Source organism: Setaria viridis, chromosome 4, assembly GCF_005286985.2.
Source record: "Setaria viridis chromosome 4, Setaria_viridis_v4.0, whole genome shotgun sequence".
Taxonomy (NCBI): Eukaryota; Viridiplantae; Streptophyta; class Magnoliopsida; order Poales; family Poaceae; genus Setaria; species Setaria viridis.
Window position 1 is genome coordinate 10,078,456 of NC_048266.2, and position 26,991 is coordinate 10,105,446.

Genomic DNA, 26,991 nt, shown 5'->3' on the forward strand with positions numbered 1-26,991 from the left:
CAAATGTATCAGTATTTTTTATCCGAAATATATGTTTTTTTTGTTCTCTTGACATTTGCCTTCCGTTTACAACGAGTCGACAATATGTATTGAGTTTACATCTGATCACCTTCATATTTCATATATTTGCATGATTAGGCTCATTAGTGTTGACCTGAATGGAAACAGATTTCAAGGAGGTAAAATTATTTCTCTTTTACGGATTTATCTGCTGGTTTTGTAATTTTGACAATTCTGTAAATTACTAAATTCATTCTACGTCTTTTTCAGGAAGAAAATATAGTTGCACTGGATTTATGTACCTCAAAGACCACAACAGGCCCGTTCATATTTAAAAAAATATATCAAGGAGTTGCGAACTCAACACTACATCATATATATCATGCCTAAATAATTATTGGTATATATCAGTAATAATGAAAGTGGATCATATTATACGGATTGAACTGTGATTATATATATATATATATATATATATATATATATATATATATATATATATATATATATATATTGTGGTGCCATCATCATGGGCCAGTGCATGGATAAAGAATAGTTTCTAGAATAGTGACTTCTCAAAAATTTCATTGTTATACCTCTATCACAGAGGAAGTATTTTTCATAGTCTACTAGTGCAATAAAACTCTAAGATCAACAACGACAGGGTACGGTTATGGTTGTAAACTACGGGCACAATTAAAGCATGTGAGGAAAGCTAGAATGCATACTTGAACGTACTGGAGCTCCATAGGGAGACTCTTCCGTCTTCGGAGCCTGTAATTAGTACCGGAAGTTCAGGATGGGAACAAGCAGTAGATATATTCTTCTCTTTCAGAGTTTCAACAAGAGTCCCTGTATCGTAGTCCCATATCTGACTCAGGGAAAAAAAGTCATTGCGTCAATATTTCGTGTAGACAGTGATTCGATAAACAACCAGTTCATACCTAAATAAAGATGCCTTACGTACCGTGGACTTAGATTCATTGCGATGAACTATGATCAAGTATGGCTTTCCACCTTGAGTAAAGAAATCAAAACACGATACTTCGTCTGTCACGGGCAACGTAGATTTACATTTTCGAGAATCAATATCCCATACCTATATTTCGAACACAAGAACATTCCCCATATGTTAACACGGACAGCCTGCAATCGTGTTTATCAAACATTCATGATGAAAAAAAACATAAAATTCATGTACCTTTACATCTTTCTCTTGGGAAATTGTAACAAAAGTATCTTGGTCCTTTGGGCTAAATTTAAGTTCTCGTGCAAAGTCTTCCATGTTAAATGTCTGAACACAATCCCAGCCACTCTCCCAGTCCCACAGCTTAATGACGTGCATTGGTACATTCCCACTGGATCCATTAACAGGAACTAATGATGACAGCACATACGGTCGAGATGGATGGACTTCCAATAACACAGTACCTCTTTCATGGGCCTTAAAACTCTTTATTTTTGATAATATATATGTTTTGGATCCCTTGAAATTTTTCACTGCCATATAACTGTACACATATATGTAACCAAGATCTCGTCTGCTAACTTCAGTGGTAGACCCAACCAAAATCCATCTCTTTCGTGAAATAAACTTTGGTAGCCCTGGTGGTAGGCTTAGTTGCCCATCTGCATCGCCATATATATCGGCCTCATCCCTGGGAATCCAGTTGACTTTTTGCGGTTGGGCAAAACAGAAGTGCATCTTTTCCTGCGCGAAGATTTATACCATGTAGCTTTCCGAGCCCAAATAGTACACATGAAAGAATTTTTCAATTTGGTAACAAGCATAGCATCCGGTACGGAAAAACTTCAATCATTATTACCACAAAAATGCTTGTCCTACTTTTCAAAGTAAGCTCCATATTTTCATTGCCACGGGTGACATTGATATATTATGACACTGTTGCCCATAACATAATAGTGGGGGTGGTTGTTCCTAAAATGAGCATTTTACATGGCTGTCATTGCCGAAGGTGAGGAACAACGTGCGGGGTTGCTTGTCGCCCTCCAGCGTGGATGTACGGTTAGATGGAAGCACGCGATAGCTGACTTGGGATAGATAGACAGGCTGAATGTCATAAGACAGCAGCGATCTGCACCTTACTTTTTGCTACAAGAACTTAAGTATCTTAGTGGTCAGTTGCCGGATTTTGAATTCTAAGCCGTGAAGAGAGAGAACGAATTGTATATAGCATGAGTCAAGGGTAACTGGCAAAACACACCCAACTCACATTGTTGTGTGGCATGCTCAGGTTCCTCATTGTGTGGGCAATCAGTGTTTTAAATCTCCGACTAAAGGGTTTAGCGACAGAACTATAAAACAGCTAACAGCAGATCTAAATAAGACTATAGTGGCTATATTGCACACGAGCAAAAATTGCTGTATTTTGCATTAAACGGATATTCCAGGCTATATCAACAGCTACAGCTGACGAATTAAAACCTTAGGAATCGATCATAAGTAATCAATAAAGTTCCCTTTTCGCAAAAAGGACGTTAGCTGCGAGCAGTCACTTACCATCCTATGGTAGTCCCATACCTCGAATGCATCCAAAAAGCATGCCCTCAGGATCCTGCATCACGACAAGTATAAATTTGTTACAAACTAAGTAGACACAAATCTAGCTCCACTTTCTTTTTTAGGATATGTTTTTAGAATACACATGAGAGGTATGTATTACAATGTAGGTCAATCAAATGCACGTACACACAGTGTTACCCCCCCCCCCCCCCCCCCCCCCCCCCCCCCCCCCCCCCCCCAGTTTTAAGGCCTGCCTTTTCCATTCACCCTGGCTCAGGAACTGACCCTCGAGTCCTCCCAAGGCATGGAACAGGCGAGCACAGGTGACACAAAATGGGGTGGTGGCGCTGCAGGGTGTTGCTGAGGCGGCGGGACTTGGAGCTGACGGCGACTCAGCATTTTCTCTTGCGGCATCCATATCATCTGTCCACCTTCTCGGCGGTAATCATTCCGTCCTCTTCGTCCCCTTCTACTGACCATGACTCAAGATGTATACTTGCAGTATTCTAATCCACACTTGTAAATTCTTTCAATGCTTCCTCGCAATAGTTCTATTTTACTTCTCCTTTTAACCATTGTTCCTTTGTATTCATGCTGATGAGGTAAATTATATGAATTAAACTGTAGAACTATCCTTAAAAATCTGGACCAGTTGTAGCATGTAGAACTTGGTTCACAAAGCAAGGATTCATAGCAGTGCAAGAAACATGGAAAGAATATGAATATGGTGGTCCAATGCAAGATCAACGTCTGATCTAAAGCCTTATACCATGTAAATAATGGAAGTCTGTTTGGTTAACATCATGAACTCGTGGTCATAAAGAGCTCAGCTCTGCTTAGCTTCTTTGCCAATCATGTCTAGCAGATAAGGTAACTGTAATGCTGCAGCATTAGTGGGAAGAATGTAGTTGCCGTGCTGCAATTTTAGCCAGAAGAGAGTACTTGCTTTACAAAATATCTTCATTACTGATCTGTTCCCCTTTGCCAAACCAGATATCAGTATGGCCCATGTGTGAAGATCAAAGATATATCAACTTGCAAACTTGTCTATGATTCTCCTGCACTTGCATTTGCTATTCAATTCTATTATTGGTTATCTATATCGATCATCTAGTCTATTTGCTGGGTGCTCACACTTGACATGCATAACTTGTTGAGCACTTTAGCTGTTCCCCTGAACAATGCAGGACTAGGAGGTAGAGCCGGTGGTTCTGGTGCTGGTGCAGAAGAAGGAGCACAAGCTCCCAATGCAGACGCAGAAGCTGCTTCTAAACAAGTTACTCCCTCCGTCTTATGAAAAGTGCAATCCTAACTTTTGAAAAAAAATCCCACAAAAGAGTGCAATCCTAGAAAATAGATCTAACTACCTACCTAATTAAGTGGCCAGATCTGATTTGCATGCCAAAACTTACTGCATGTGGCCAATGAGGGTATTAGAGTCTTTTCGCGCCACCACAAATCAAATTATGCATAAACTTTAATCATCTTAAAGTGCTCATATGCTTGTCCTCGAACCAGAGCTGTTGTACTATTCGAATGTACTCTGTGCGTCTGTTATGGTTACTATGCACTGCAATGTAATTCTGTTTGTTTTTTTATTCTCTTTGCAAGCTGCATCTTTTATTTTAAATCTTTGCATTGAATCCCAGCTATAACCGACCACAATTTTAGATGTACTCCTACGTTGAAAATTGATTGTGAGAGATAAAAACATATAAGGGCACAGGCCTCACCCCCATTAGGATAATCTTTTGTGTCGGATTAGGCTCAAGGATTTGATTGGTTGTGGGCTTCGGTGGATGGCCTGTTGGGGTACTGGCTCATGTGTATGGTGATAATTTTGTTGACTAAGTTGTTTTTCTGTAGGATAACTTTGTTCATGATTTTGGACGTATTTATTTTTAATGTAGAATGATTTTATCCACATGTGGAGTCATTTGTTCACTTTATTGACTTTTTTCAGAATATTAAATTATTTATTTATGGAAAATATTCATTTGTTCTTCTTATTATCCAAGTATTTGTTCGCGGTAATAAGATATGTTCTAACTTTAGAAAAAGTAATTCAAATATAGTCAATTGTGGTATTGTTTTAAAGATATTATTGTAGAAAAACATTAAGGTGCAATCGGAAATTGATTTAGATGATCGGTTTGAAATTGATAGATTTTATGTCTCGAAACACATTTGCATGCGGATGATGTGAGCAAGCCTACTTTTTATATTACTCCTGTCTCAAGTGCATGGACTGATGCATGTGCGCGAGACGTCTATGCGTGAGGTGTTCTCCTTTTGTGATGATAGGGTGATCGGCTTTGGGTGACAAATCAAGAATTTGTTGCCTGAAGCGACACCCAGTCGCACCCATCTAACACATTGGCTGCTAGGCTGCATATATATATGGATGAGTTCTGAAAATGTTGAAGTACGATTCGTGATAGGAGGTTGGTGAGCTACAATAATTAAGATAATATGGATTTACTCCCTCCATTTCAAATTGTAGGTTATTTTAGCTTTTCTAGATTAGGAAAGCTAAAACACCTACAATTTAAAACGGAGGGAGGACTAGGTTTTAAAAAGGCACGATGATTACATCCTCCGCTATCAGCTGAAGTTGCATAGTTTGAGCAACATGCAAAAGCTCCACATACGGACTAACGACCTGCACATTTAGCGGCCGAACTAACTTGCACGGATCAGATCAGGAGCGATCATGCATGGTGAGGTTAGTTGCTCCCATCCACCGGTCTGTCCAAAACAGACACTACGGGAAAGATAAAAATTACCGAGTGTTTTTTGTTTGCTGAGTGTTTTTTTTCGAACACTCGGCAAACAAGCTCTTTGCCGAGTGCCAAGCAAAAAACACTCGGTAAAGAAAAAACACCCGGCAAATCGGGGCTTTGCCGAGTGTCACAAAAAAATACACTCGGCAAACCCCCCTCTTTGCCGAGTGTTAAAAAAAACACTCGGCAAAGAGGGGGGTTTGCCGAGTGTTTTTTTTTGACACTCGGCAAAAAAATAATTTTTTTTCCTCTTTTCACCTTGAAATTTTTTCTACTCCCCACATACAACATGTGGTACTCCATGTTATAATTTGGTATATTTTTGGATTTATTTTCTATATTTATTTAATTAATTGCATTTCAAGAAAATTTTTGGTATAAGTCAAATTTGAACTGCAAGTGATTCAAATTATGGAACAAAATGAGTAGAAAAATGATATTCATGTTATTTGGCTCAATTTGAGACCTGACCCATGAAATGAAAAGAAATTTCGAACATCTTGTTCAGGAAACACGACAATGAACATGTGGCGGTAGTATTTTTAAATTGTAAAAAAAACAAGCAAAGTTTGAAAATCATGAGATTTGTCATGATGTGATGATATAATACGTGGAGGCTGTGGAAAAAAATTGAGAAGGTTTTGCACATTTCATCATGTATGATGATTACAAACCGAAGCATCTCAGAAGAAGAATAGTAACTTTGAGAAAGGATTCGATAAAATTTAGAGTCGAAGTGACGGTCGAGTTCGGTTTGACTACAAAACTTTTTGTATAGTCAGTAGAGAACATATATTATTTCGTGTGAAAATTTGGTATTTTTTTGAAACTGTTGGATATTTTTAATTTTTTTTTAAAAAAAACTTTGCCGAGTGTCCTAGTGTAGACACTCGGTAAACAAACCCTTTACCGAGTGTCCACATCGGACACTCGGCGACTTTTTTTTTCCAAACCGCGGAGGACTACTTATCCCCGGCACTCTCTCCCGGCCCCCTCGATCCCGCACTCGACCTCCGCCACTACCCCACCCGTCCCTACCTCTTCCTCTCTCCCTGCCACCGCCGCCCGGCGCCTGGCCCCCGGCCCCGCCGCTCGACGCCCGGCCCCCGACCCCGCCGCCGCCCGGCGCCCGCCCCCGCCCGCCGCCGCCCCCTTCTTCCCCTCCGGATCCGACCTCTCCTTCCCCGGCTCCCTCCCCTCCAGCCGGATCCGTGCCACCTTCTTCTCCTCCGGCACGGATCCGGCGGCCCCCTACTCTCTCCCCTCCGGATCTGGCGCAGATCCGGCAGCGGGCGAGTCGGCGTGGTGGCGGGCGGCAGCGGGCGAGTCGGCGTGGTGGCGGGCGGCAGCGAGCGTGGCGGCCGGTGGCGGCATGGTGGCCGTGGCCGGCGGCCGGCGGCCAGTGTTTCTGTTTTTTTTTATTTTTTTCCGAAAATGTTTGCCGAGTGCTTTTTGATGTTTGACACTCGGCAACTCCACCGTTTGCCGTAGGAAAGTTTGCCGAGTACGGTTCGCCGAGTGTTACACTCGGCAAACTCTTTGCTGAGTGTTTTTGGGCTATTGCCGAGTGCCTTAGGCACTCGGCAAACTTCCTGTTTCCGGTAGTGAGAGCTAGGTGACCTTATGGTGCGAATGCACTTGCAGTTCATGGTCTTTTTGACCGTAGTGAGACGGCCAGCTTTGCTCATCAATGGAGATTTCCATTTGGCATGCTGGCAGCCACCTTGTCCTTTAGAGGTTGCAGGCACTAGTAAAGAATCGAGCATTTATCCAGTGTGTTAGTACTGGGAGAGAACAGACCCAGTACTAATGCAACTATTAGTACCGGACTTAATGGCTTATTAGTACCGGACTTAACGGCTAGTTCCTCATATGGCTATTCGTACAAGTTGGAGCCCCATTGGTACTAATGGTGATCAGACACACTAGTGCCGCTGGAGGCTCCACGCGGTACTAAATGACACCCATTAGTATCCGTTGAAGCCCCAACCGGTACTAACCTGCAAACTATGAAAAGTTTTTCTTCCTTCCAGGCTCGAGCCATGAATAGAGATGAGCTCCCTGTTCATGGCAACTTGGCCCTAGGGAAGGTGCTACTGAAATTCCCCACAAATTTTGTGGAGATTTGCTCATCTAAAAGACTCCAAAGGTTATCAACTTGAGGCTTGAATCTTTTATGTTTAGTATATATATGGTGCATATCTTGCTTTAGAAATTGATAAATTTGTGGTTGTTTCAAATGGAGAGTCTTTAATAAGGATTTTTTTAGGTGCTCTAATTCTTGTGGTAGTTGAAGTATTGATTTTTGTAGTTTTTACTCTTATGCCTGTAGGAAGGGAATGGGGGATATTTTGTTATTATAATTGTTTAGGTAATAATATATATATATATTTATATGAAAAAATAATGAATTACTTACTTAAGTTGCATTTTGGAAATTGAGAGGAATTGGGTTTTTTTAAAAAGGGAATGAGGATGAGAAATGTTTTTGTTGTAGCATAATAGTGTAGATGATAAATAAATATATTTCCATGAACAAAAAATAATGAATTAATTATATAAGTGGCACAATTTACATGAATTAAATAATATTTTTGTGCATACGATGCAAATGGACCGGTGATGGATGTACAACGCAGACACACGCTCGATGGAGTACATTAATGACCTACATTGTTTTTTCAAAGTGGCAGAGGCCAACAAGCCACTGTCATGTTTCATTTCTTGTGCATGAAAATAAGAAGGATTACTCTTCCAAAAAGACTCTTCATGCTTACATAATGCCTAATTATTTTATTCGGACAAGCACAGGGAAAGAGGAGTTATTATGGAGGACGATGATGATAACAACATTTCGGACTGGACTCAAGGCGGTGCCTTTGCAGATACTGCAATGGGCGAGTTTGAAGAAGAGGTTGCAGAAGAAGGCCCTATAGATGATCTAGGTCAGGCATTGCGAGATGCACAGAAAGACTGCGAAAGTGTGAAGAAGTCAAAGAAGTTCGAGCGTATGTTAGAGGATCACAAAACATTGTTGCACCCAGATTGTAAATAGGTGCACAAAAAGTAGGGTAGCACACTTGAATTACTGCAATGGAAGGCAACAAATTGAGTGTCCAATAAAGGATTTGAGGAGTTATTGAAAATCATAAAGAACATGCTTCTCTAAGGTAATGAATAAGCGTCCACAATGTACAAAGTAGAAAAAAGGTTGTTTGCCCTCTGGGATTGGAGGCATAGAAGATCTATGCATGTCCTAATGATTGTATCCTCTATCACTGAGAGGAATATGAGAAATTGGATACTTGTCCTGTGTGCGGCGCGCTGCGTTATAAGATTAGGTGAGATGACCCTGGTGATGTTGAGGGTAGCATCCCGAGAATAGAGTTCCCACAAAGGTGATGTGATATTTCCCTATAATACCAAGTTTGAAGCATTTGTTCAGAAATAATGTGCATGCTAAGTTGATGCGATAGCACAAAGAAGATTGTAAGCAAGATGAGATGCTGAGACACCCCGCTGATGGATCCTAGTAGAGAAAATTTGATAGAGAATTCTCAGACTTTGAAAAGGACGCAAGGAACATAAGGTTTGATTTAAGGGGCTGCTTAATTGCCATCCACAATTTGCCACACCACAAGTTTGGCACCACACTAGTTGAGGCCCCTATTGTCGGTGTATTATACCGGCCGTCTACCAAGGGGTACCCGAGGTAGCAGAATGTGTAGCGGGGGATCGCCGGACCTGGAACTTGAAGGTAAAAGCGATGACACGAGACACGGATTTAGACAGGTTCAAGCCACCAGAGTAGCGTAATACCCTACGTCCTGTTTAGGAGTGTTTGTATATTGTGCCCTACGCTTGGGTGTTGAGGTGTGACCTGCCGAGCTAGGTACCCCTACCCTCCTTTATATACTCCAGGGGGCAAAGTACTAGTCGGATTACAAGGAGGAGTCCTAGTAGGATTGCACGAGATGAGTCCTAGTAGGATTACACGGGATGAGTCCTAGTAGGATTACAGGGGAATCCTAGTTGGAGTCTGACTTCTTCCTTCCTTGCGGGTATTGGGGATGTATCCCCGACAAGCCCCCGAGCGCTTCATAGTCAAATGCAGCAGTCTTCTAGTAGTCTTGAAATATTCGCTGAGTAGTCTTGGTGCTCTTTGAGTACTTTGTCAGGCTGAATCTTTCAATGCTTCTCAAAGCTGCCATGAAGCTATGGTGTGCTCAAAGTCTTGATCAACATGATATTGTAGTCTTCATGTATGGAGGACGGCGAAAGTCGCACTCCATATGGAGTAGCCCCCGAACCTTAGGTTGAATCGTAGAATCAGGCTGAGGGTCAAAATCCTGAATCTTCCTCTTTCGATTTGAAAAAATCGATGTTGGGTGTAGCTTATCAGCCCCTGAGCCTTGGATTGATTGAATAATCAACCCGAGGCTCTTGAATCTTCATGGAAGTCATCATCCAAGTAGTCTTGCGGCGTCCAGCCCCCGAGCTTATGTGCCAGGTGAATCGTAGGAGCCACGTCGAGTAGCTTTGCAGCGTTCAGCCCCCGAGCTTGGGAGTTACCTGAGCCACTAGAGATATTTTGAGTAGTGATTGGTGCTTAGCCCCCGAGTTTGGGAACTAGTCTGTGCCTCTGGAGGTACGATTGGTGTCGCGACGAGCGTCGTCGCCAAAGCTTGTCCTAAAAGAAAAGATGCGTACATTATGTAGCATATTTGTAGGATATTGAAACTGCTGAAATTTATTCAGTGATCAATGTAAAAATTGTGTGTCATGCTCTTGTTCCAGTCATACTCTTCCTGAGTAGTTAGCCTGTTACGTTTTAGGCTCTCAGTCCCCGTTTAGCCGTAGCCGCTGCGTGTATGAGAGCTGTGTCTCGTGTACGCGTATGGGTATTGCTGTTTGCATGTGTATGTGTGCTAGCATTTGGCGTCACAAGTGCACCCGAGGCTTTCACGAGTTAAGGCGTGTTCTGCTCGAGAAGAGTAGTGACCTTAAGAGAAGACAAAAAGGAATAGTCGCTATTGCGATAAAAAGAGAGCGCGGTAGCGTGAAAGAATTTGCTGCCCTCCGGCGAATAGAGCGCGTGTTGTGCGCAAGAGTTTGCAGCGAGTAGAGCACGTGTCACGCGCAAGCAGAAAGTAAGCCGGAAAATAATTAGAAAAGTGACTTAGCTTGATTCGTGGATGATTGTTGACGAAGCTGTGATGGTCGTTGATGAAGCCGTAACGGTTGTTGATGAAGTCGACTAGTCGGAGGCGATTCTGACTAGTTGTCGATGATGCGAAGTTTGCCCCGACTAATTTTTTTAGTCGAGATGAGGAGTTGGAGTAATCCGCCCTCGACTAGCCTTGTAGTCGAGACGAGTAGTAGAAGTAGTCATCAGCGAGCGTTGCGATGTGGTCGGAGTAGTCAGCGGCGAGCCGCCCATAGTAGTCGGTGAGCACCGCGACGTACTCGGAGAAGTCGTCGGCGAGCGTCATGGCGAAGTAGTCGTCAGTGTGTTTGTCGAGTGAAGTAGTCGAGGAGAGTAGTCAAAGTCATTGCCGAGCCGCCCGTAGTCGTCGGCGAGCTCGCAACGTAGTTGAAGTCGTCGACGAGCTGCCCGTAGTCGACGGAGTTGTCGGCAAGCCGACCGTGGTCGTCGGCGTGCCCGCGACATAGTCGAAGAAATCATCGGCGAGACGCCCGTAGTCATCGGCGAGCTCGCGATGTAGTCGGACTTTCGAGTTGTAGTCGAACTCAGAGTCATTGTCAAACTTCGAGTTGGAGTTCAAGCTGGAGTCGCCGTCGGACTCCGCGTTGCGGTCGAACCCGGAGTCGTCGTCGGACTCGGACTTGTAGTCGGACCCGGAGTCGCCATCGGACTCCGAGTTGTAGTCGGACCCAGAGTCGCCGTCGGACTCCGAGTTCAAGTCGTGGTCGGACCCGTAGCCGCCGTCGGAGTTCGAGTTCGAATCGCGGTCGAACTCGAAGTCGCCGTCAGAGTACGATTTTGCAGTCGAACCTTGATCCGAGGTTTAATTTGTCGATTTTCTCGACAAGATTTTCTACTTCTGGTGGAAGAGAGTTCCCGTCGAGGCGCTTCATCTCCTGGTTATCGATGATGTAGCATTGAAAGGACCCAGTGCCGTTGGTGATGCAAAGTCAGGAGTCGAAGACGAAGGTTGCACCCGCTTTGAAAGCGAACGTCGGCTTGAAGATGAGGTCCTTCAAGGTCGCCCGATGATCTCGACGATCTGCCCCACGGTAGGCGCCAATGTTGGTGTTTTATACCGGTTGTCTACCAAGGGGTACCCGAGGTAGCAGAATGTGTAGCGGGGGATCGCCAGACCTGGAACTTGAAGGTAAAAGCGATGACACGAGACACGGATTTAGATAGGTTCGGGCCGCTAGAGTAGCGTAATACCCTACGTCCTGTTTAGGGGTGTTTGTATATTGTGCCCTGCGCTTGGGTGTTGAGGTGTGACCTGCCGAGCTAGGTACCCCTGCCCTTCTTTATATACTCTAGGGGGCAGAGTACTAGTCGGATTACAAGGAGGAGTCCTAGTAGGATTACACGAGATGAGTCTTAGTAGGATTACACGGGATGAGTCCTAGTAGGATTACAAGGGAATCCTAGTAGGAGTCTGACTTCTTCCTTCCTTGCGGGTATTAGGGATGTATCCCCGACACCTGTACCTTAGCTACCATAGCTTTTTGCAAGTGTATTCGGCACCACACTTGTGGCTTTTATTTTTGGCACCACATCCTTGGCGGAGGCATACGTGGTCTAGCTCCCAAAGGCTAGCAACTTAGCAGCCCCTAAGCACGGATGGAATGAATCTATTCGGTGAGATAAGTAGTGGTCATAGCACTTGGCTTGTGACCCTATGTATCTTCAACCTTTCTCCTTGGTTGTGCATGACGTGGAAGTTTATTAGGATGTTGGTGCTTATCCAAGGACCAAAACAACTTGGTAATAACATTGATGTGTATCTAAGACCGTTCGTTGAGAAACTTTTACTCCTATGTAAGGAAGAAGATGTACGTGTGTGGGATAAAGACAAACAGGAGAGTTTTGACCTACGAGCATTGCTATGTGTAACCATGAATGACTGGCCTGCACTTAATAACCTACTAGAACAAGCAAAACAAGGGATATTAGGCATGCACCCACTGTTTAGATGCTATTCACATCATGTATCTGGAGCACTACAACAAGGTCTTGTATATGGGAACATCGTCGATTTCTTCCTGCCAACCACCCATTGAGAAGAAAAGGCATCCATTTTAAAGGGGAGCCAAACCATCATACTAAGCCTTTGTACTGTAATGGGAAATGTGTTTTTTCTATGATGAAGGAAGTGATGGTAGTATTTGGAAAGGGCCCTAGCTAGTAACCAACCTGTTCTGAATGATAATAAAGAACATGCACCAATGTGGAAGAAGAAGTCTATATTTTGGGGGCTACCATTTTTTTCTTGAACAACGTAGGAAAACTGCGTGTTATTTCATTAAGAAAGGACGTCGTACAAAATGTACAAAGGTAACAGGAAAGGCTAATGCAACCTCCCCAACACACTCCACTTGGGGAGCTACCTTATTGGGAAGTTCTAGATATCTGCAACGTAATCGACGTGATGCACATGATGAAGAATCTTTGCATGAACCTGCTAAGCTTCCTAGGTACGTACGGGAAGACAAAAGATACACTGGAAGCACGGCATGCCCTCAAACGTATGAAACGATGAGATGGCCTACACCCGGGAAAGAGAGAAAGGACAACATTACTTACGTCCTACTAGCTACATTCTCAACAACGAAGAGAGGAAAAGCATGTTTGATTGCTTGAATAGTATCAAGGTCCCATCCGAGTACTACTCAAATATACAGAGAATAATAAATATGGAAGTGAAGAAATTCACAAATCTAAAGTCCCATGACTGCCATGTGTTGATGAAACAATTGTTGTCGGTTGCACTAAGAGGTATTCTACTAGAGAATGTGAGATTGACATCGTCAAGCCATGTGCGTTCCTCAGTACAATTTCACAGAAGGCAATCCACCCGAACAATCTAATAAAGCTGCAGAATGACAAGGTCTAGTGCCTTATCAGCTTTGAGATGGTCTTTCCACCTTCCTTCTTTAATACTATGACCCACCTCCTAGTTCACCTTGTTGAAGAGATTTTTGTTCTCGGTCCTATATTTCTATATAATATGTTCCCTTTCGAGAGGTTCATGGCAGTCCCAAAGAAGTACGTCCGTAATCATGCCCATCCAAATGAAGCATCGCCAAGGAATATAGAATAGAAGAGGTCATTAAGTTTTATGTTTACTACATTGATGAACTTAATCCGATTGAGGTCCCTGTATCACGCCATGAGGGGAGACTTAAGGGAAAGGAAACACTAGAGAAGAAAACTAATATGAACATCGATGACACTTCATTCCATAAAGCACACTTCACGGTTCTGCAACAATCATCATTAATGGCTCCGTACGTATATGGAGGAGCACAAGAACTTTGTACGGTCCACATACCCAGGGAAGTATGAAGCATGGATTACACTTTATTACGTAGATACTTCCACCTCTTGGTTGCAACAGTGATTCCTAGTTAATGACATGATTGATGAACAACTATCATGGTTGGCTACGGGACCATCTGTCTCAATCTTGACATTCCAAGGGCACGAGATAAATGGGTACACATTTTACATAAGAGCCAAGACCAAAAGAACACCAACCAAAATAGTGGTGTCCATATAGTTGCAATAGACAATAATAGAAAAAAGATAGATACTATGATGTTATAGAGTAGATATGGGAACTCGACTATGTACCTTTAAGATCCCTCTATTTTAGTACCAATGGGTGAAGCTTACTGGAGGAGGCGTAACAATAGACCGTTATGGGATGACAATAGGGGACCTCAACAGGATTAGATATAGAGACGAACCATTCATCCTAGCCAATGACGAGACTTGACTTTTTTATGTAAAAGACATGTCATAGAACGGTGCTAAGTTACACGATGAGCCAAAGCACCGTATAGTTCTTCTAGGGGAAAGAAAAATCATGGAATTGTGGACAAGACTAACAAGTCAGAAGATTATAATTAATTTGATGACCTCCTTTGTTTTCAGTCGAGGTTGACCCAAGCATCCTATTAGCCAAAGATGTCGCTCCCTACTTACTTCACGATCATAACCAGGGGACGTTCCTTCATAAGAAGGTTATTAATGTTCTATTAAATGATGATGATGTGCAATATATTAGAACAATTCTATTGTATTTTGTGGTCAAGTGACAAAGTAATGTATTGTGGTGATATGTAATGTATTTTATATTTTATCCAGTTTCTAAATGATGAAGTTATCATTTCTTTGGATTAACGACAGTATTCATATAGTTTGGACCACATTAAACAAGCACTAATTTATTGTATGTTGAAAATGTTAATTTAACTGCATCTAATATTGAGCTCAATTTTTGCATGGTTAAATATTAAACGTTTGAATTTTTGAAGCATCATAGGTATTGAAAAAATTAATTTAGACACAATCCTTGTATGCCCCTCTTGTGGTGGGGGGAAGAGCTCTACCACTGCACCACCAGGTTCTACGCACTCCTATAGCCTTGTTCATCCTATATAACAAGAACGTAATTCAAAATTTCCAAAATATTTTGGCCGAAATTATTTTTTCCGCCCATCATCGAAAAACACGAAATTCCAGAAATTCCGGCGAAATTTCACCAAAAATGTTAACCCTGATCCTGTTGTTGTGCATGTCTACACCGGCCTGTTAGTGATTTATTGTTTGTTGTCGTGGTTTGTAAATAGAGCACTCAAGAGAATCTTTACCAATCTTGGAATTCAGTTTGTTCTTTAGCTTCTGCTGCTTGTTGCATTGTTCTGACAATTGGTAAAGATTGGATGCGAATTTCGATATCACAAAGCTCAGGACTCCCGTTCCGGGACTCCTCCGTCGACGTCGTCTTCGCTGGGCACGCCCTCGACGTCTGCAGCAGCGGTCGGCACTTCTTTTCATGCCACGGCGGCCCATGAGCCCGGTTCTTGGTGGCTGCGGCCTGCGGACCACCCGGGGCAACGTCCGCCGCCAAGGCCCTCCGTCCTGCGGAGCTGCTGCACTCCCTGCGTGCTAGAAGACATGGGCCCGAGAGACAGAGAAAACAGAGTACTTACAGGTGGGGTCATGACTTACGAGGGGTAAAATTGTTTTTTCCAACCATACTTAACAGCACATGAATGGAACATGGATGAAATGGTATTGAGGGGATAAATCTTAAATTCAATGGTACTGAAAAAGTTTCGTAGAATTCTATGGTACCAAGGGAAGTCAATTTTGATAGCACTAAGTAAATTAGCTCATTAAACAACTACATGTTCGAAGCATGATAAAAATAATAATTAAACTAATAGTTACTATTTTTCTAATTTTTTTCATGGTTAAAACATTATTTTTTCTATTTTTTATTAACATAAGCATTATGATGATTTATATCCTATTACTAAGTAAAAGTTGTAAATTTTACTATATTTAATATTTAACTATATCTAATATATTTATAGTGTAGATATAATCAACACTTAAGCTAATAAGCCTTTTTGCAATTTTATGAATGTTATTTGAAATATTACGAATAATTAAAATAATATAAATTTTGAAACTAAGAAAAAATGTAGTCTGCGGGAACGAAACAGTTGGACACTCGTAATAAGGGGGCAGTTTCCCCTCTCGCATCCCCCTTAATCCTAGGAGGTGGCTTCACCTGATACTAAAGGTTAACAATTAGTACCGGGTGAGACAACTGACGTAAGCTATGAGACCGCTGACGTTAGCAATAGGAAAGAGAAGAAAATTGTAAAATTGCTAATGGGTCGAAAAATTGTTAGGAAATATAGAAAAATAGCTAGAAAATATAGGAAAATTGTTAGAACATTGATGATGCCTGTTAATTCATTAATTCCTAATAATTTTTAGAATAATTGTTTTTATTTTCAATCATTTAGAGACTTCAGAATTTTTGATAGAAAAATAGAAATTGCTAGAAATAATTGATAATTACTAGGATACTTGTAGAAATTCAACGATTCACTTAATCTGACTTCTAATTGGTAAAATTAATCCCCCTAGAATACTTCTGTTGCACTTGTCAACTGGATTACATGCAATTTATCACACTAAATTTTCCTAGACAGGTGAAACCCAGTGACATCAGATTGTTCTCACTGGTTGATTAATCAGCATGGCACATGCTACTCACAATTTGCTCTACCTCTATGTTACTTGGCATAACTGACGCATAGCAGCAACAGCCACTTAATCCAGTCTAATTCATCTTTGGCTAGAGCCAATCTCTTGATTAGGTATAATTATTTTCCAACATTGTATTCTGTGTTTTTGGCTTCTGATGAATTTAATTTGTACTCTGAATATTTGTAGGTACCGCTGCCATTTGATCTGAATATTTATCGTAAATGAACAATAATCTGTTGTTTTTAATGCATTTACCAAGGTTGTGCTCAACTGGCAGACGGAGACTGCTCTGGATCCTTGAGGGCATTGATGCTCGAGTGGTGGGGTGCCCTGCTGTGCGCCAATATGTTCCCACCGTGCCCGCTCAGAACACTTGCGGAGTCGCAGGTGTGAGTGTGTGACTGCAGTTGTGGCTGTTGAAAGGCTATGTTGTGCATGAACTCTGATCGTGCTTCATCGGAGTGATGGTTTTGAACTGAGCTAATTCCATGAAACTGAGATGCTTGGCTGCACATAGATAAGTTATATTTCTTTTGTGTTCACCTGATGCATGACCATATTAATTTGGAAGGATATAGTTACTGATTAATTGCAATACTGTTTTTTGCTAGGTTATGTTTTATTTAGAAGCTGGATACAATCCCTGAATATTTCAGATAGTACTGTGCATGGTGCTGATCATAACACACCTGTGTCGTGGATTCAGGAGATGTGATCTCCATGCACCCGTCATATGTTTTAAGGACTGCCAATCATTTGTCTAAAATTCCAAATTCTAGGCGCTAATCAGAAAGTTGGCTGATAGATTGCGAATAATTTCCCAACTTCCAACTTAAAGGCGCTAATCATTCTTTCAAACAGTCCTTTACCTCATAGGGATCCAACCAAACTTCCTTGAATAAGGTCTATACGGCGAGGCTAAAATGTACCATACAGTTACAACTAAGAGAGTAGATTAATTGCAACTCCATGAAATTAATTGCAACTGAACCAGTTACAAGTTAGATCAAGCTGGTTGCAACCGGATGCTAACCAGTTGCAACTCGGACCGAGCCGGTTGCAACTGGAGACGAACTAGTTGCAACTCGGATCAAGTCAGCTGCAACAACAAGACTAAAACAGTTGCAAATAGGGTGGGTGCATTCAGTATACAAAATGCAGCTAGGTGCATTATAGCAAAACACTAAATATATATATGTAATATTTTAACCTAAATATAATATTTGAAATGTATATAGACTGTATACATAATATGCAATATTTAATATGCTAGAGCAATATATATTTATGTATAACACTAGTATATGCAAAGGGATACAAATACTAATACAAAATAAAACAAATAAATAGAAAAGAAAAAAAATGCAATTTAGTACTGCTCGGTGTTACCAATGGGTACTAATAGGTACTTTTAGTCTAGATATTGTACCCGATACTAAAGGATGCCACTGTAGTACCAATGTAGCGGTACTAGTCGGAAAACGGTACTAAAGGGGGTTTCCTGATCATCCACAGTAGTGGTAAATGATCTAATAATTTAACATAACAATTTCAAGAATCGGACTCAACAAAGGTCAAGATAAAATACTATTTGTTTTGGATATTAGTACCGTGTTTGATTGAAAAAGATATAAGAGTCATGATCTATTACTACCGCTAGCTGCATGTACCGACGGTGAGGGGCAAGCGAAGATACACGTGCACTCAGACACATACACCACAACCGCACCCCACACACGCTCGCATGATATGTGCATGCATGACAAGATTAAGCGGATTGAATTGAAGGCCTACTGTGATGCGAGCAAGCTAAAACAATGCTTGAAATTTAGCTTCTGCCAAAAGTAAAACACTCCACTCACCATGGCTCTGTTAGATGCACACATATGGCTGCTGCCGGTTGCTCCCCGAAACCAAAAGGATACCTTTCCGCGGGCATTATCTGATAAAATGAAGAAACAAACCAGAGTAGACCAATAAACTAACATATATTTCTGAAATGGAACTAGTATATGACAAACTTGGGGACAATCTGATGAGAATCACGCACCATGAGTTCAGGCGTTACGTCTTGTCGGTCCCAGGAAACTGGTCGGGCCAACTCTGGTTTTAAATTAGGACCTATCGGCGGCTGTAAAATAAAAAATAATACCTTACTAACATAACTACTGTAGTATACGTTTTTTAAATATCTCAACTAAATATATCTTCAAACTAGTTCAGGCAGTGCTCATGGAATTGGTGGTGAAATAGGAATTTGGTGTAGCGCCTTTCTATAGGTGGCCTCAATGCTAGTTATTATGTGGGGAGGCATGGAATCCAATGTCCAGCTCTTGAGGTCCATAGAGGCTTTGAGTTTGTAAAATAAAACAAGATTTTTTTTAAATATATGTTCAAATCTTAAACAATATAACAAAATTACTCGACCAAACATCTTCAATGTGCCTACAGCTCTAACTCCAATAATTTCTGGATCTAATAAAGATGACTAGCTTCAAAAGGTCTTGAGGAGGCTAGTCATCCACTTCCATCTGCACTTTAATTTCCTTGCCTATACTATACATATGTATGTGTGTGTATGATTTGTATTTTATAATCTATTATATTACATAAATTTGTAGTTGATGTTTTGAAGATTGAACTGTCCGAATGTTCAAAACAACATTTATTTTTGTTTATGGGGAGGCATTCTGTATATTTTCATTCGGGGAGAAGCAGAATGAACTCACATCAGTATGTGCACAGACAGCAGCTATTTTCACCTCGTGCACCTTAAGACCCCTTTCTCTGGCTTTCGTAATCAATGCTCCTGGGTCGACGATCCGTAGGCCCTGATACCTCTCTTTGGTGCTTTCGAGAGTGAAAAAGTCGTCGTTGCCGAACCGTGGATTTTGCTGGTGAAGCATTACGACAGCGAGTGTGTACTGGCACTTCGGCGGCACCACACCAGATTGCGGCAAGAAATGTGCTGATAGAGTCTCTGATGGCAAGAGCCTGAAGACCACAGGTGCATCTATGTTGTTGGTTAGGTGCAGCGAGCATGAGCTGTGATGTAACTTTTTGGGCTCAGGCAAAGAGAAATCAAGCTGCAGCGGATGCACACTGAGGAGTTCGATGACCTGCAATTATATATGAAGAGGGCCATCAAGTCAGTTGATAACAAAATTCATAAGGTATTTGTGCACTACTTGGATGAAAGTGGGCGCAATTATTCAGGCATGTTCTTCCGCATGCTTCTACTATGAAATAATGTTTGACGAGAGCTCGCAGCATGATAACGAGAGAGGTTAATTATACCTGTCCATAGTTGCTGTTTAATTCACACGAGCTTATTTCCGCTGGATTAGGGTAAAAAACCTTAAGTATTTCCGATGAACAAGGCCTTTTCGTCCTGTCATGGTCCACACATTTTAGGGCTATGTCGAGCAGTAGTTTTACTTGTTTGATATATAGTTCCAGTAGTGACGCATCATTCAGTGACTTCTCAAATATTTTCATCCATCTTCCGCAAGCTCCTGCACATTTGCATAGGTGAGAATAGAGCCTATTCCTAATAATAAATGACGGTTGGTATGCAATGGCTTTTGCTTAGTCTCGCTCTTACTCCGTGTGAATTCCATACTCATGGAGCTGTTACTACTCCCGCCAATGGGCACCTTTTCGCCTGTGATTATCTCACACATTATAACACCCAAACTGTATATATCTGTCTTATGAGATATTTTGCCCTCGAGTAGGTATTCTGGTGGCATGTATCCACTGCAGCAAACTTTAAAGTTATTAAATAGTTCAAGGATAATCTGACAACGAAGATAGCAGAAACATTGGTATTGTTGCATGAGGCTTACTCCCTCCGTCTCCATTCTAAATTGTAGATCATTTGAACTTTTCGCTGCATGAGTTAAAGGTGCTGACAGATTTACGTGAAGTGGCCAACGGTTACATGTTCTTTTTGTCCTCTGTTGTCTGGAAATGTTGGTCGGTGATAACTAGTAGGGAAATCATCATTTACGCTCGGTAAATTGATGTGCTACACTAAACACCGTCGGCCATGGGAGCAGAAAACTAATAAAGAAAGAAGCCCCGTCGGCTACTCCGATCAGAACTCTCAGATAAACTGCAGATTCTTGTAGTGTTTCTAGGTACATAATTTTTTCTATGTATCTATGTCTATATTATGTTTAGATATACAGTAAGAAATATGTATATAGAAAGGTAAAACGACTTACAATTTAAAATGGAGAGAGTAGCTTACAGTGTTCCCGTAAGGTTGTGAGTAAAAATTTGAGATTTTCCTGCATCCCTGAGCCTCGACAAACCAAAATCCGTAATTTTTGGAACCATATGGTCATCCAGCAGTATATTTTCAGGTTTAAGATCCATATGGGTAATATTGCATTCCTCGTGAAGGAAATCTAAACCTTTGCAAATTCCTTCCATTATTGCATATCTCTTATCCCAGCCAAGATCCAGATCTGTAGAAAAATATAGATAAACAGAAAAGGATCTGATGGTCACACTTTGTAGCATATTGGGACCAATATGCGTGCGTGGATGGGTGAAAGAATGATATATTGTCTCCAAAATTAGTAGGCGTATTTTATTTTGGTAAGCCAAACCTTTGACAAATAATTATTTTATATTAATATATGTTCTTGTACAGCCGAAGTCTGCATAACCCCCGAACTATCTATTGGTTCAATTATGCTATTTAGTTTAATTTACCCAATGCAAAATGCTTAGAATGATTTATCTTTTTTTATTTCTCTATGCACAAGTTGAATTTCAATTTAAAATTTGCAGGGTGGAAACGGGCATCACAATGTATGTCAAATAAATTTTTTTATGAATTTTTCATCATTATTTTTTATATTATTTTGTATCCTAATAATTAATTAATTATTCAATATCATATCTTATCAAAAAAAAGGTGAAAACTTTGATGTATTTTTCTAACATTTGCTATGATGTATGTTATCATACTGCAAAATTTTAACTTAAGACTCCACATATGCATGGAAAAACACAAAAGACAATTATGTTAAGGGGTAAATTGGACCAAATGGTGTAGTTTTGGGGGTAAGCTGGACCACAAAATAGTTTGGAGGCTTATTCAGACTTTGCTTATACTTGAGGTGAGTAATTTGAACTTTTTCCTTGTCATAACATAAAAACTAAGGCTACTGGATTCATATTGAAAAATACACTAACTTTACTTTAACCTAGGATCAATAGGACACCACCAAAAATAGCTTGGACCCACCACCTCCAACCAACGAGCAACTCCAATTCAAGGTTACAAAAAGACAATAGGTGCTCTCTAGACGGTAATCCTTCTCCTAGAGTTTTTTTTATCAAGGATTCTCCTAGAGTTTAGGTGAGCCTAGACGTTTCTAAGGTGTCTTCTTCGCAGTGTCACACGTGCGCGCGCACACTGTAAAGAAAAAGAAAAACGTGGTAGAACAATGGACCTACCGTTAGACAAAGAGACCCGTTAAGGCAGCCCAAATCCAAGTATGGCATCCATCTCTTATCCTGTTCCCATCCCACCAAACATTATCAATCCATTATGTTTCGTCACTGCCCCTGCCCCAGGCAAGGTCGCCTCTGCCCACACCACCACCGCCAAACATCCCCTCCACCAAAGACACCGGTCGACGTCCCCACCTCTGCCTCCACTGCAGGATGTCTTCACCTCCGCGTCCGCTGGCACCCTCGATGTCTGCAACTTTGACTCCACCAACACCAGCTGATGTTCCATCGCACCAGCGCCACCCGACATATCTTCCTCCCCTGCCGCCCCACGACATCATTGCCCCTTCCATTGGCTGGGGCAGATCTACTTGTGGTAGCCACCGTGGACAGCATTGGTCTCGTTTTTCATCGTGGATGCACGGGCACCGTCTAGGGTGGCACTCCCCCCCTCCCCGCCCCGCGTGCATGCGGGGGAAGGTAGTATTATCCTTCGCTTACCGACTAAGTGGGCATAGGTGGGTGCAGAATAGCATCTTGGCGGACCCTGCTCAAATTTTTTAGAAGAAACAGGAGGGGCAGAGCCCCTACTGATTAATATATTTAAAATAAGGGATCTAAGATACAAATAAGTTCAACAAAGATAGAAAATTACAGGGAGTTAAGCCAGGACTCCTTGGCAAGAACTATACTAGGTTTAGTGCTTAGGAGAACAAGGGAAAATTCAGAGACAAATTTCCTTTTACAAGCATTCATAGAGGGGTCAATATCATTGAATATCACATCACTTCTTGTTGTCCAAATGCTCCAAGCCATTAGGATGATGATCTCCACGAAGAAGGGAACTCCCGGCTGCTGCTTTATACAAGAGAAGATTTGTAATATCGGTCTTGTAGTTACCACCGAGATGCCAATTGATGCCCAGCATGCTTTAGCGAAATTACATCGCATGAAGAGATGGGCACTAGTTTCAGGTCTTTGCAAGATGCACATGTCATAAGTATAAGATTTTAAGGCCATCCTTTTGCGCCTCAAGAGGTCCCTTGTGCTTACATGATTTTTGAGCAGTAATAAAAGAAGACTTTAAGTTTCATCTGGCATTTAGACCTCCATATCCAATAGAAAGCTGGGTGTGTGGTTCTATAACCAATCAGTGATTTATAAAATTATGTAGTTCCATTGGTCAAATCCGGACAGTTGTTGTGAGTTGTCCAGAAAAGCTTGCAATTCCAAGAACTGTTGGTGAGCTTGGATTGAAAGAGGTAGATGGAAGTTACATGAAAAGTGGGCGCTACTCACTGCATTTCTATAAGTGACATTGGGGTTCTTGGCAAAGGAGAAAAGTTCAGGGTATTGCTGTAAGATGTGACCATTCCACATATCCTGCCATAGTAGAACTAAGGAACTACCATGTAAAGATGCTAAAGCAATTCCTGTATAAGGGACCACGAGCTTGACTATGTCTCTCCACAGAAGGAGCCCTTGTTTTGTTGGCCATGTAAGTGACAATCTGAGTAATAGTTATCCCGTACTAGATGCACCCAAGGAATATCAGCTTTTGAATAGAATTTGTGTAGGAATTTCATCAGTAGAGAGTCATTCTGAGCAGACAGGTTGATAACACCCAATCCTCCTTTCTTGGGCAGACACACCATTGGCCATGCTGCTTTTGGTGGTTGCTTAGCATTGAGATCAGATCCCTTCCAGAGGCAATGTTTTCTATATTTGTCTAACTGCTTAATAACCCCCTTGTGCAACTTCAAACTGCAGTAGTAGAATACTACTGAAGAGGAGAGAACAGAGTTGACTATTTGAAGTTTGCCACCTTGGGTGAGGAATGCAGATGTGCAAGTCAGTCTTCTCTCAATTCTCTGAACTAAGGGCAAGAAGTACTCAATCCTTGGCTTGGTTGTACCCAATGGAAGACCCAAGTACGTAAAAGGCAGGCTACCCTTTTGGCAATTGAAGGTGTTGGAGAGTGACGACAGCCTTTCTTCAGAGATATTTATTGGCACCATCACTAACTTGTTGTAGTTCACTTTTAGGCCAGTTGCTGCTGCAAAGGAGATTAGGAGATCTTTTAGGACTAACAATTGTCTGGGACAAGCTTCCATTATTAGAAGGGTATCGTCTACATATTGTACAATTGGGAAGTCTGACCCTACTCTCTCAGGGATAGGGAGATTAATTAAGCCTTGGGATTTTGCTTGATTGACCATGGACTGTAGAAGATCTGCTGCTAGGACAAATAGTAGTGGAGATAGAGGGTCACCTTGCCAGATGCCTCTTTTGCAATGGAAAACCTTACCAGGCACACCATTTAGGAGCACTGAGGAAGTGCCAGACCCTAGGATGTCTTTGATCCCACCCAACCATCCAGGACCAAAGCCCTTATTCTGGAGGATTTCTAGTATAGCTTGATATTCTATTTTGTCAAACGTCTTTTCAAAATCCAATTTCAGAATGACCACCTCCTTGGTAGATTTACATAGGTGGATATATTCAAAAGCCCATACTAGACAATTGTGAATAGTCCTGGATCTGATGAACCCATATTGGTTAGCATGTACTAGGGTGAGAATGATCTTCCAAAGCCTTTCTGCCAAAAGCTTGTTTAGAAGCTTTATGAAAGAGTTAAGGAGGGAAATAGGTCTGAAGTATCCAATAAATAAGGGACAATCCTTTTTAGGTACCAGAGTAACATAGGAGGCATTAATACTTTTCAAGTAGAATGTTCCTTTAAAAAATCCATCACAGAGATCATAGAAGTCCTGGGCGATAATAGGCCAACATTTCTTGAGAAAATCTCCATTGAAGCCATCCGGACCTAGAGACTTTTGATTTGGCAAATCCATTATAACCTTATTAATTTCTTCCCTTGTGAATTCCCCTTGTAGCCTCTCAAGATTCTGAGCTGGATGTAAAAGAGAAGCCAGGTCTATGTTTATACCAGAGAATTCTAAGATGCCCAACCTTTCCTTAAATGCCAACGAGATAAGCTGTGCTTTTGCCTCATGCTCAAACAATTCCCTCCCTAAATCACCCCCTAGCATGGTGATGGTATTTTTATTATTCTTGATGGAGGCATTTGCATGGAAAAACTCAGTGCACTCATCTCTAAATTTGACCCACTTGATTGTACCTCTTTGCTTCCAATAAATTCGCTGTTGGCTGAGAAGTGATTTTAGCTGGTCAATAACAGTAGCTCTAAAGTTCCATTCTTCTAGAGTGATATCCCTGGATTCTTCAAGGGTGTTAAGAAGGAGAACAACATCCTTACAGTTTTGAATGGTTTTTGCCAGATTTGGAAGCTGGTTCTTCCATGTTTTCAATACTCTCCTTAGGTTTTTGAATTTAGCACCTACAACCTTTGCCTTGTCAGTTTGCATGGTGGGTAGATGTCGAATATCTCCAAAATGATTATGTTCCAGCCAATAATTTTCAAATCTTAAGACATGAGGTCTTGACACATTTGTGCATGCAGATATAAGGCAAGGTGTGTGATCAGATTGGTCCCTGGACAAGGTAGAGGCTCATGTGTTTGGGAGGAGAGTCGTCCGGGAATTTGAGGATAAAAACAAATCCAAATGTTCCGGAAGGGGATTTTGTTATTTATTTGTCCAAGTGTATCTACAACCTTTAAGGGGAATTTCTACTAGTCTAAGTCTACTAATGGCTTCATTGAAGGCAAACATCTCCTGAATGTTCCCTCCTAGCTTATTTTTACTTTCTGGTGATCGAATTAAATTGAAATCCCCTATGATGCCAATAGACCTCCTCAGGCATGTCAATGTTTCTGAACCAATTGAGGAAATTCACTTTTCCTTCTGGCGTACACGAAGCATAAATGTTGGTTTGGATCCAATGTTCTCTAGTGAGACGACAAATAACTCAATAGATTGTGCATAATCATTTTGAAAAGCAAGAGAGCCAATGAACTTGGATCCATTCCATATTATAATACTACCACCAGACACTCCCACTGAGGGAAGGAACTCAAAACTGTCCGGAAAAGGGGGGGCATAATTTCTTGATATATTGAGCATCAAAGAATTCTGTTTTGATTTCTTGTAAGCATATAATATCACATTTGGATTCAACAATTTTGCTTTTGATGGCATCACATTTGCCTTCTGAATTAATACCATGCACCATGCTCTTTTGTTATTAGGACAATTCATTTGGAAAACTCAGTAAGAGAAAGAAATCCTTTGCATGCATAGCATCCAAAGCCATAACTGAGAGAATGAGACTAGTCTCTAACATAATCGAGAGCATCCAATATTAAACCAGTATTTAAACAGAAGATGAGCCAGTTACACAGGACCATTAAAGAATTTGACATAGAGTTTTTAATCAACAGAATAAGCTGAAAAAGCTGAAATAAACCATCAACCAATAGGCACAAAATCTACAGCCAACTCCATTGGCTGGGAAGGTAGAGAGGGATAAGATCCCTCTCAATTCTTGGTCTTCTTCTGTGGTTCCTCCTCATCATCATCATCCTTGTCTTGGTTTACCATCTTCTTCTTGCCCTTTTCCAGCTTGCCTGAAGAAGTCTTGCATGGTGTCTTGGATGCAGGCCTCTTTTCACCAATGAATTTAAAGGACTTGGGTTTACTTTTTAGAGATTTATCAGTCAACTATTCAGGAGGGATCATACATGCTGATTCACCAATTTTCTTGGTAATGCTTAAAGGAATAGCTGGTGGGTTTGTAGAGCAGACAAGACACCCTTTACTTGCACAACTACCTCGCTTAAAACCATCATTGCGTCCTCTAATTCTAGGACTTCTTCTAAATGCAGTTTCAACTAGAGGGGAAGCAACTTCAGAATGTGGCTGGGAGTTCTGCTCAGCTTGGCCCCTTGAAGCTGCATTGGTTGCAGTAAATTCCAACTTGTAGGATTGACCAATTCCGTTATCAGCAGAAGAGTT

General features: G+C 41.4%; 1 protein-coding gene across 3 annotated transcripts in view; it reads right to left on the reverse strand.

The window, feature by feature from the left end:
* LOC117854124 (uncharacterized) overlaps nucleotides 1–26,991 on the reverse strand; it is a 41,348-nt gene that overhangs the window by 1,223 nt on the left and 13,134 nt on the right. For 2 of the 3 annotated variants that reach the window (XM_034736416.2, XM_072293113.1), the window contains exons 4-13: nucleotides 20,838–21,057; nucleotides 20,187–20,341; nucleotides 19,880–20,097; nucleotides 19,312–19,701; nucleotides 18,633–18,713; nucleotides 18,445–18,524; nucleotides 2,522–2,576; nucleotides 1,202–1,711; nucleotides 968–1,099; nucleotides 729–871 (exon numbers count right to left, since the gene is read on the reverse strand). In XM_034736416.2, coding sequence (XP_034592307.1) covers nucleotides 729–871; nucleotides 968–1,099; nucleotides 1,202–1,711; nucleotides 2,522–2,576; nucleotides 18,445–18,524; nucleotides 18,633–18,713; nucleotides 19,312–19,701; nucleotides 19,880–20,097; nucleotides 20,187–20,341; nucleotides 20,838–21,057 — 1,984 coding nt within the window. Of the gene's footprint in view, nucleotides 1–728; nucleotides 872–967; nucleotides 1,100–1,201; nucleotides 1,712–2,521; nucleotides 2,577–18,444; nucleotides 18,525–18,632; nucleotides 18,714–19,311; nucleotides 19,702–19,879; nucleotides 20,098–20,186; nucleotides 20,342–20,837; nucleotides 21,058–22,057; nucleotides 22,212–26,991 lie in introns of those variants that run through there. The other variant, XM_034736418.2, reaches the window with a different exon arrangement.